Genomic DNA, 12,414 nt, shown 5'->3' with positions numbered 1-12,414 from the left:
CCTTACATTTGTGGCCTTAGGGATTATGGACTACTTAGCCTTTGTACTTTTCAAGTCCAAACTCCCTTTCATGATAGCTCCTGCTTCCATCTTCCTTATAGCTTCAATGAAGGAGTAGAAGCTATGAGTTTCTACAGCCAGAATCAATGAAGAGTAGTGGGAATGGAGTCTTTAGGTGTACCTATTTGCCTTTTCCTATTAGTATCATACTCCTACCCTACATATTATCAAAGCTCTATAAACTTATATGTACATTCATCAACACTCGTGTTAGCTATCTACCTTAACTGTTCAAACTCTACCACTTTTAACTCTTTGGAACTTTCTAGAAAAGCCTAGTTGTTAAATACCACCAACTAAGTCTAGGTCATACTGTCAACTTGGTTAGCAACATAAAAATTATACCATTTTTTTGCCTTCTTACATTTCAAAGTAAAGCCAACCATCTGAATGGCATTACTATCACTGGCATTAAGTTCATCAACCATCATCTTGACTGCCTTAACATACTCAAAAGGATCATCTCTTTCCATGTATTTAGGTGCATCTAGCTTCAGATAGTCTATCATCTTTGCCTTACATCGACTACCTGGTCAAACCTCTTGCATTGGAATTATTGGGACTATAAGGGGTGGCGGTGGCGGTTGCTCTCCTATAACTCTCTCTATGGGGTTTGAGTTTTCATGGTGGTTAGAGGGTTTTAGGGGCTTATTATTGAGAAAGGTACATGGGATAAGGTCTAAAAGGTGGGTAGGGCATATAAGGTGGGTATTGAGGGTAGTCCATAAACCTAAGGTTTATAAAACTTCCCTGTTGTGGATCGTTAAACCCAAATCCATGTTCTTGGCCTTGTGGTGGTGGGGATACAAACTCCGATTCATCCCCTCCCATTTCATATATATCTTCCTCTTATCTTCCCAAACTAGAAAACCTAGGGTATTCTTGTTGTTGTTAATATTCATGAGAACCTCTTTGTGCATCCACAGACATTTTGGGTGCACTCAAGGTCCCCCTGCTAACCTCAAAAAACCTTTTGGGGCCTCTTAAGATTCACCCCTTCCACTTCTACTTGCAGTTCCCCTCATTATGAGGTTAGTGAGTAATTCTCTTATACCCTCATTTTCGGGTGGTGCACCGATCAACCTTGTGAACATCTTGAACTTTGCATTTTCTGAAAGCAAACAAGAAGTGTTGAGCACACATAAGGTTCATGTGGATTCACATGAACACAAAACACGTCATCAAGCATGGCATAAAAAATATCAAAGTCATAACATGAAACATAAATACATTACATAGCATATAGGGACACAACCATAATGGACATGTATTTTCATAATTGAATTGGTTGACAACTTTTTTTCCTTCTTTACTAAGACTTTCACTAACATCTAGGTCCACTCATCTAACCTAGAGCTCTAATACCAACTTTGTAATGACCCAATTATGGGTCGTTACTAGCGCTAGGGATCATGTCAGCTTAAGGCTGCTAAAACTCATAGCAAGCCTAAACCTATGAAACATAACTCATTCCATATAAACCAAAACCTAAGCAACTCATAGACAATAACACTTTAGCATTTATAATGGGGCATACATCATTTGTTTTCTTTTAAAAAATGGTTCAAAATTTATATCCTTTCATATCATACATAGTTATTAAAGTGTACTCCTTTTGTACATTCCTAAAAAGATCGTGAGTATGCTTATAAATTAATGTAAACATCCATATAAATTCATTCACATAAAACTTATTACAATTCCTTAAAACTATGTACAATATCTATCCATTTAAAAATTTACATGTCCAACCTACCTAAAACATTAATCATGCATAAGAGACTCTATAACTGCTCCTGCTACTAGGTCTCCTAGAAGAGACTTCTATCCCTACAACTCTACATCCAGGGTTAAAGGAAGGGGGTAAGCTTCAAAGAGCTCAGTGGGCAAACTAACCAAACATAAATTATTCATATCACACATCTGTAATGCATTAATCACATGAGTTTTTTTTTTTTTTTTTTTAAATCACAAACATTTCATATAAGATGGACTTATCACCAGTGATTTCCCATATCCAATGTGCTTGGCTCTTACAGAGGCTCCTCAAAACTTTCACTTAAAATAGAGTGAGCCAAGGGCTTATTAGGCCTGACCTAGTCTTATCACATCATCTCATATCATATCATGCATCATCATAAATATATATCATAACTGTATCATGGGGAAACTAGTGGGTCATCCAAAGTCCATTGATAATAACAATCATTATACACAAATGTAACATTTTCGTGCTCTAGATACATACATCCTAATAAATAATGAAATCATGCATGTGGATGATTATAATTTCAATTACATAAGTTTCATTCATTAGGGTTAGTGTTACTCACCTTTTGCAACCTATCAATTACCTAACATATACAGTAGTTATCCTTGGATCCTTAGCTCCTGGAGTCCCTTAAGTCTGATCCTATAAACATCGGACACTAAAGAGTTATTCAGAGCTTAAAAACTCTATACACATGCTGAATATCTTATTCTAGGTCCTTTTAGATCATAAAAATAAGTTTTAAAGCCTTAGAACAAAAAGGAAAATAAGGCTGGTAGAATTAACTTTAGCTATCGAAATATGAAATTTTGGTTGCCAAGGGCAGTAGAGACTACAACTACTAAAGCCTTTGGTTTTGATAGCCGAACCTGGAAATGTCTAGAGAGACTGTAGCCACTCCAACTACTGAAGTAATGGTCTTTGGTAGTTGAACCTGCAAATTTCCAAAATTCCCAAGTTTGAATTCTACAGTAACTCACTCTCAAAACTCTAAAAACCCATCTCAAGGCCCCTCATACATGATCCAAGCATACAAATACTTATCTAGGACCTCTGTCAACTTACAAACCTCAAAGAAATCCAATCAAGGAGTGAAAATTTAAGTTTTCTCAAACTTCATTCAAAAACATCAAAATACAAATCATCCAATGAACTCAATTAGCATATCTTATTCAAAAACTAACTAGTTCATGCTTATAAACTTCTTAGACATATAAAAAATCTCATAAAAGAACATATCATTAAGAACAACATCAAACCTTAAGCATGCAACACCCCTCCTAAACTCAAAAGCCTAAGATTACTTAAAATTCACATGCAATTCAAACTATACCCTCCTAACCATGAACACACACTACAAAAACATATAAAAATCAATTTAAAAGAGGAAAATTACCTTTCTTCTTAAGAAGTAAGAAAGAAAGAGAGATTGGAAGAACTTAAAAAATCTTCAAATCTTTGAGCTTGCTAACAAAAATGAAGACATCTAGCTTTCAAAACTTCAAACAAATGAACTTTAAGAAGAATATCCTTTGCATGCAATAAAGTTTGAGAGAGAGAGGAAAAATCACTTTTTCTTTGAAATCTAAACTGAAATGGGGCTATTTATACTCCTATTGTTGCCTTGTTTTTTAGCTACTGAAAGCTTAGCTTTCAATTGCTAGAGTCCACTCTGTCTAAAAGGATATTTGAATAGCAAAAAGGACTTCAACTGTTGAAAGCCTAACTTTTAGTTGCCGAAGTTCCTTCTGCCCAAAAACAACACTTAAAACTTTCTTGGCCAAAACAAATAAAACATTTTCACTCTTGAATACATCTTTAACACGTCATATCATACATATAAAACTTACCACTATTTTCCTCATCCGTGAAACCCTAAGTTTCACTAGAATTTTTCATCTATGATAGGAATTTCAACATCGTACAGTTGTGGGTGTTATAACTGGGGCAACATATCAAAATGCCATGGTCACATTATTCCATAATATGATTCATAAAGAAGTAAAAGTTTATGAGAACGATATGATTATCAAGTCAAGAGGGGTAGAAAATACAAATTGAAATTAAACCCAGTAAAATGTATATTTGGGTCAAAATCTAGAAAATTGATGGGATTTATAATTAGTGAGAAAGGGATAGAAATTGACTCAGATAAAATTAGAGCCGTTCAAGAAATGCCATCCCTAAAATCAAAAAAGGAAGTACACAGCTTTCTTAAGAAATTGAATTACATCTCCTGATTCATCTTTTATCATACAGCTAAAGCCAAGCTAATCTTTAAGTTACTAAAAAAAAAATAATACTACAAATTAGGATAAAACATGTTAGGAGGCCTTTGAAAAGATCAAGTAGTATTTATCAAATCCACCTATCCTAGTTCCCCCAACGCCGAGTAGATCATTGATTTTGTACTTGTTGGTTCTTCAAATCTCTATGGGTTTTGTCCTGGGGCAACATGATGACACAAGAAGAAAGGAAAGAGCTATTTATTTTTCAAGCAAAAAGTTCAATGAATGTGAAATGCGATATTCATTTATGGAAAGGACTTATTGTGTGCTAGCTTGGACAACTCATTGTCTCAAGCATTACTTTTTGAATTATAAAACTTGGCTCATTTCTAGGATGGATCCAATCAAGTATGTCTTTGAAAGCCCCTTCATACCAAGGAAGATAGCAAGGTGGCAAGTCATATTATCACAATATTACATTATTTATATGATAAGGAAAGCAGTAAAAAAGAGTGTGATAACAAATCGCTTAGCAAAAAATCCAATTGATGATTATGAAGCTTTGGATTTTGAATTCCCTGATGAACATATCATTGCGATTAAAGAAGAAACAGAGAAGCAAGAGGATGTATGGTAAATGTATTTTGATGGAGCAGTTAACCTCTCTGGAAGTGAAATTGGGGTAGTTTTAGTATCCTCGGATTGGAAACACTTCCCGGTAGTAGTTAAGCTGAGATTTGAATGCACTAACAATATCACTGAATATGAAGCTTGTATGAGTGGCTTGCAAGCTGCTATTGAGATGAGAGTAAAGAAATTAGAAGTGTATGGACATTAGGTTTTGATAATCTACCATGTGAAAGGGGAATGGCAGGCTAAAGACCCTAAGCTAATCCCATACCAGAAAAATCTCCTTAAGTTGATTAAGAAATTTGATGAGATATCTTTTACTCATTTAGGTCATGACAAGAACCAATTCACTGATGCTTTGGCCACACTAGCAGTTATGATTCGAATAGAACTGGGTGAAACTGAATGGGTTAAAATAAGACTCAACCAGCTTAATTTGATCGATGAGATAAGGCTAGCTGCAGTTTATCATGGGCAATTATATCAAAGTAGAGTGGCTAGGGCATTTGATAAGAAAGTATGCCCTCAAAAATTTCAACTCAGAGATCTTATTTTGAAGAAAATATTGCTAAACCAAAGTGATCCTCAGGACAAATGGTCACTAACTTATAAGAGACCATATGTGGTAAAGAAAGAATTTTCTGGTGGTATTTTGATCTTAACTCATATGGATGGTAGAGAACTAGCAAAACCAATAAACATAGATGTTGTAAAAAGTTGTTATGCCTAAAAAAAAGTGGGAGTGAAAACCTAAAAAGGCACTCTTAGCAAAATGATGGAAAAAGGGTGAAAGTCTAAAAGGGTGCTTTCTACAAAATAAGGGAAGGATGAAAACCTAAAACGGTATCTTGACAAAGTGACCAAAAAAGAAAAAAAAGAGGGGGCTTCCTTTAAAAACCTATGGGATAGAAAATGGAGGGATAATGAGGGCTGTTATACTTGAAGCTAGAAAACAATGTAACTAATGGCCATGGCATAAGGGTTCTTTTTTAGCATTACTAGTATTCATGGCAATGAGTGGTCTTAAAAGCTAATCAAATGGAATTCATGAGATTATCCTATCTTTTCTCTAAAAATTGTAAACTTTTTATGTACCTTGCCCTCTTATTGTTAAAAAACCTATATTCAAATAAATTACTTCGATATTCCTATTATGATACCTTATGCATAATTTACGTCTGGCTTCTACTTTGGAATATGTGCTATTTTCTCATTAATGTTTTATTATAAAATAAGAATTTTCAAATGTAAGTAAGTGATTCAAAAAAAAAAAGAAAAAAAAAAGAAAGATGGTGAAGGAAAATAAAGGAAGAGGGGGAATAGAAGAAGATAAAACACCTTGTCTTTGGAACTACTATTGATCTTCCAATAAACTCCTCGGCTTTAAAGTTCTGGAATAAGTAAACTCTCAGCAGTGGGCAAGATTTTTCATCAGATTTTCTTTAACGTCAAAATATTAATAAAGTCATGCATGTATTGTCCTTATTTAGCTCCACCATATTTATTAAATCCAAACTTTAGTCATTAGATAGTAGTCAGTAATCAAGCATCCGTCATATGCTTAACTTTTCCTTAATAAAGAGATGCTCTTAGCAAGCTCAAAGTCAATATATTCATTCATCAAGCAGTTAAGTGCCCAGTGGAAATTATTCGTCTTTGATATCCCAAAATCCATTTTGCATTCCTTCTACAATTTACTTTTCATGTTATCAACCTCTGAACTCACAGCTCATGTTAATTTTAATTTTTGCAATTTACTTTTCATGTTATTAACCTCTAGACTCAAGGTCTATGTTGATTTTAATTTCTGCATTTACTTTTCATGTTATCAATCTCTAGACTCAAGGCCCATGTTGATTTTAATTTCTGCACCTACTTTTCATGTTATTAATATGACACTCCCTACCTGATTTATAGTAAAATCAAGCAAAGGAATGTCACATTCTGTGCACAGAGCATCTAAACTTGTATTAGAACAATTTTCCTCCTTAATGTTTACTTTTTATTTTTAATAAATTTCAAATGGAAAAAATTGCAAGAGTTTTTCCTAAACATTTAACATTCACCTGTTAATAACAATATTTATAATTTCCAATTGCAACAATAATGACAATCAATTCTCATCATATTTGTATTCAACTTCATTCCTTTATCATATGCAAATATTAACATAACATATATTCAAATATTCTTTAGTTAAATATATAAGTTTATAAACCTATAAATGTAACAAAATATATTTATACTTAAATTTATAGTCATCCAAAATAAATTTACATCCTGTGTTTTTAGTATATGACAAATAAGCATAGAAAAGTGAGTGACCAAAATGCATATAATATTGGTAGTGCATCTACCACAAAGTCCAAGTATGAGGTGACTTCAGACTTTCTTGCAGATCCACTCTCTCCTCTTCTATCTGACTATTTACTCCTTACCTTCTGTACCTGTGCAAGGAAAAAACCTACACGCTAAGCATTATAGCTTATTGGTGCACTCTTAATTTAAAAAAAAAAAAAAAGCAAAACTTGCATACATACTGTAAGAGATGAAAAAAATATTGTTCAAAAAATAAAGAGACTCAAAACATCAAATCTATGACCATTTCCAAATACAAACATACTAAATCGATTAAATGATACAATGATTATATGAAATCTTTAAAGTTTAAGGTTTAACATAATTGTCCTTATATTTGTGTACATTTTCTTAATTAAATCACATTTTTCTTAATTAAATCACATTTTAAGATTTGTTATATGCCCACAGTAATCTATGACAGAACTACATGTACTAGATATGGGACTCCCAGTACTGAACACTCGGTGTCTTTGACTGGTTTAATAATGGGTACTCGGTGCCTCTATATAATTGTCAACATAGACTCCCAGTACTAAACACATGGTGTCTCTAACTGGTTTAATCATGGGCACTCGGTGCCTCTATATAACTGTTAATATAGACTCCCGGTACTAAACACTCAATGTCTCTGACCGATTCAACAATGGGCACTCGGTGCCTTTAATAGACATTCATTAATCCAGTAACATAATTAATGCAATACTGCTAATGATGTCCCCTATTGGCCATAATCAATTCTTTAGCTAATTGGTTACTTTTCTCACATAATAATAACTTTATTTAGGCTTTTTATCAAACACTTGGTGTGTAAAATTCGCATGCCAAAATGAACTAGTTTCCTTTATTTTTTGAACCCCTGAAAAATACCTTTGTATTTTCTATCAAAAGTACTTAAATCTTGCAATTGGAACCAACCAACAAACATTCATCCCATACCAATTTAATTAACCAAGGTGGCTACCCCAAAAGAACACACACACACACACAACTATAATTTCCAGTCAATTCACATAAACAAGGCAACAAGGTTAAAATTCCACCAAAAATTCTAGTAATAAGGGTTTCATGGCATCTTTTCCAAAATTGAACTTTCATATGTCCATTTCAATCTTTAATTTGAATCATATCAAAATCAGGTCTACAACTCAAGTTATGAATGAAAATGTACAAACTGTTCCAGACTCTAGTCACAATCAGAGCAGTAATAGGAAATGCAAGAATTTCACTATATAGCTAACAAAATCAATTTTTAGTCATAACTATAAAGTTTTAGGATATTCATTTAGATTTTCAATGGTGTAAGAATTACACTATTTCAAGTTCTAGAGCACAAGTTATAAATTTTCAAAGTCAAGTGTCCTACTTTTAGAAATCATCAGGTCAGTTTTCCAGATTTAAGCAATAAAAAGTTTTGCCCTCAAACCCTATCTTAGCAGGGGAGTTACGTCTGGCACAAAACTACAAAGTTTTAGAGCAATCATCAAGGTTTTCATAGATATAAAGATAATAGAAATCTAACTTTCCTAGCTCAAGTTATAAATTTTAAAAATGACTGATCCTGTAACCGTACTGGCAGAACCAGGGTTCTATCACCCCTACCAACTATTTTTCTTAGCATATTATATTTCCCCCTTATCCCTAGTGACATCCTTACTCAAGTTTGATAAAAAAATAAAAGTTATAGCACTAACCTTGGTTATAAACCAGCTGTTGCCCCTTCTTCCTTTAATCTCCACCAAAACTCTTTAAAGAGTTAGGGTTCTTCAAGCTTGATTCACCAAATCCCTTGCTCCCTTGCCTATGCCTTCCAAAATTGGTTTGATCTAGGGTTTTAGTTTGGTTTCTCTCCTTCAAATTTAAGAGAATTTGCTGTTGAAAGAGGAAAACAAAAGAGGAGGAAAAATGAGGATAGTTGGTAGGCCAACAAGGGATAAAGGAAGAGAATGTCTCCTGGTTTTTACCCATTGGTCCTTAGTGAGGTTTCAACTTACCATTAGTTGATCACTTTATCATTTCTAATTTTTTTCCTCAACTTTATAATTGATTCAAGTTAGTCCTTAAATCTTTTATTTACCTCTTAACTTGTTAATTAATTCATTTTAGTCCTTTAACTCTTAGTGGCCAACTTCTGAGGTATGAAAAGAAGTAAGTGCACACCCACTTAGTTCGCCATTTATATCGTTTTTCCTATCTTAACTTAATTTAATTGCTTCTTTTCATTTTTTTGACTTATTAATTCATAATTATACCTTAATTAAGTCTTAATTAAGAGTTTTACCAGGTCCTACATGAATTGAAGTAGAAAACAGACCCAAAATATCGATTTTTAGCCACTTCTCAGGGGAGTTACTCATCGCCGGGACTTGTGCACATTTAACTGATTTCCAATCCATTTCTTTTATTTTCCTTCAACCGTAATTGATCTTTATTAAATAAAATTATGGCTCCTTACTTTAATTTAAAGGTGGTTCCTGACATTCCAGCCTTTCGAATAGACGTTAGTCACTGGAACAGTAAAATATACGGAACTACCTAAAGTGAGGGCATTACAATTCTTCCCCTCTTAATATAAATTTGTCCTCAAAATTTACTTGGTTCAAATAACTGTGGATGTTGTTGTCTCATAATCTCTTCACTCTCCCACGTCACTTCCTCGGCTTTGTGGTTTCTCCAAAGCACTTTCACCAAGGGAATTCTTTTATTCCTTAGTTTCTTGATTTCTCGTGCTAAGATCTTTACTAATTCTTCCTTATATGTCAAATTAGGTTTTATATCAATGGTCTCCACTGATAAGACATATGAGGGATCTGATCTGTATCTTCTTAGCATCAAGACATGAAATACACTGTGAATCTTATCTAGCTCTGGTGGTAATGCTACCCTATAGGCTACTGGACTCACACGTTCAATGATCTCGTATGGACCAATAAACTTATTGCTTAACTTACCTTTCTTCCCAAATTTGAGCACCTTCTTCCATGGTGACACCTTCAAGAAGACCTTATCACCAACCTCATAGTCAATATCTTTCCTCTTCAAATCTGCATAAGATTTCTGTCTATCTAAGGTGGCTTTTAAACTACCCTTGATGATATTTACTTTCTCCTTAGTTTATCTTACCAAGTCTGGTCCTATTAACTTATCTTCTCTAAGCTCAGTCCAACACAGAGGCATTCAACATTTTCTTCCATACAAAGCCTCATCTTTATGCTTGATTGGTAACTATTATTGTATGAAAATTCCATCAATGGGAGGTACCTATCCCAGCTCCCTCCAAATTCAATAATACAACTTCTAAGCATATCCTCAAGTACCTAGATCACTATTTTTTATTGGCCATCTATTTATGGGTGGAAAGTTGTGTTAAAATTCAACTTGGTACCTAAGGCTTCATGTAACTTCTTCCAAAACCTTGATGTGAACCTTGAGTCTCTATCAGATATGATGGATGCAGGCACTCCATGTTACTGAAGTATCTCATTTATGTACAGCTCTGCTAACTTCTCTAATGAGTAGTCAATTCTGACAAGTAAAAAGTGAACAGACTTAGTTAACCTATCAACTATCACCCATACTACATCATGATTCTTCTGTGTAAGAGGTAGACTAATGATAATGTCCATTGTGATGCAATCCCATTCGCACTTGGGTATTGTGATTGGTGACAACAACCCCAATGGAACTTAATGTTTAACCTTGACTTGTTGACATGTCAAGCATTTTATCACATAATTAGCACATGCCAAGCCACCAATAATGAGTCTTCAAGTCACAGTACATCTTAGTGCTTCCAGGATACATGGCATAAAAGCTGCTATGTGCCTCTTTAAGAATGCTTCTCTTAAGTTCTTCATTATTTAGAACATATATCTTCCCTTTATAATATAAGTGTCCATCTCCTTTGATCTCATACTCACTCTCCTCCCCTTCTTGGATTTGTCTAATAATACTTATCAATTTCTCATCCAGCTTCTGAGCTTCTTGAATTTACTGCAATAAACTTGGCTTTACTTTCAACTCAGCTACAATAGCTCCATCTGGTGCTAAAGTTAGGTGAGCATTCATGGCTCTCAAAGCTACTAGAGATTTCCTATTTAAAGCATTAGCTACTACATTCACCTTCCTAGAGTGGTAATCAATTATGTAATCATAATATTTCAAGAATTCGATCCATCTTCTTTTCCTCAAATTGAGTTCCTTTTGTGTTGGCAAGTATTTGAGACTTTTGTGATCTGTATAGATATAACACTTCTCCCTATATAGATAATGCATCTATATCTTTAATTCAAACACAATTGCTGCAAGTTCTAAATCGTGAGTTGGGTAATTCTTTTCATGTGTCTTAAATTGCTTGGAAGGATAAGTAACCACTTTCCCTTCTTGCATTACCACACACCCCAGTCCATTGTGTGAGGCATCACTATAGATTACAAAGTCTTTCCCTGACACTGGTTGTGTAAGAATGGGTGCTTCTGTAAGTATTGCCTTCAACTTCTCAAAGCTTGCTTGAAATTTATCATTCCATTCAAACTTAACATTCTTATGCAATAATCTGGTCAATGGAGTTGCAATGAGTGAGAACCCCTTCACAAATCTCCTATAGTAACCTGTTAACCCTAAGAAGCTTCTAACTTCTGTCGCATTCTTAGGTGGCTTCCACTCCATGATGGCTTCTATCTTTTTGGGATCAACCCTAATCCCATCAGCTGACACTATATACCCAAGGAAAGAGATCTCATTCAACCAGAACTCACACTTGGACAACTTGGCATATAACTTTTTCTCCCTCAATGTCTGTAGTACAATCCTCAGATGTTCATCATGTTCCTCCCGGTTCTTAGAATACACCAAAATGTCATCAATGAAGATCACTACAAATCGATCTAAGTAAGAATGGAAGATGCAGTTGGAAGCTACTGGTGCATTAGTTAGCCCAAATGGCATTACCAGGAACTCATAATGCCCATAGTGGGGTTCTAAAGGCTGTCTTAGGAACATCAGACTCCTTTACTCTCAACTGGTAATACCCGGATCTAAGATTAACCTTGGAAAAGATGCTTGCTCCTTTCAGCTGATCAAACAAATCATCTATCCTAGGTAAGGGATATTTATTCTTCACAGTCACCTTATTTAATTATCTATAATCAATATATAATCTAAGTATCCCATTTTTTTTCTTCACAAATAACACTGGTGCTCCCCAGGGCGATACACTAGAGTGTATAAACCCTTTATCAAGCAACTTTTGCAACTATATTTTCAATTCCTTCAACTTAATGGGTGCCATCCTATAAGGAGCAATAGATATTGGTTTTGTACTAGGCATCACATTAATAGTGAACTCCACCTCTCTCTCTGGTGGAA

General features: G+C 34.3%; 1 protein-coding gene across 1 annotated transcript; it reads right to left on the bottom strand.

Moving 5' to 3' along the window:
• Positions 1-1,043: 1,043 nt before the first annotated feature.
• Positions 1,044-11,715, bottom strand: LOC131181383 (uncharacterized). Its single transcript, XM_058149431.1, has 4 exons — positions 11,447-11,715; positions 11,052-11,173; positions 9,999-10,091; positions 1,044-1,171 (listed from the first exon to the last, which is right to left on the bottom strand). Exons 1-4 carry the CDS (start codon positions 11,713-11,715, stop codon positions 1,044-1,046), a joined length of 612 nt encoding a protein of 203 aa, XP_058005414.1.
• Positions 11,716-12,414: the final 699 nt, after the last annotated feature.

Source organism: Hevea brasiliensis, chromosome 7 (genome assembly GCF_030052815.1).
Source record: "Hevea brasiliensis isolate MT/VB/25A 57/8 chromosome 7, ASM3005281v1, whole genome shotgun sequence".
Lineage (NCBI taxonomy): Eukaryota > Viridiplantae > Streptophyta > Magnoliopsida > Malpighiales > Euphorbiaceae > Hevea > Hevea brasiliensis.
Note: the sequence above shows the minus strand (reverse complement) of the source record. Positions and strands in the feature narration are given on the sequence as shown.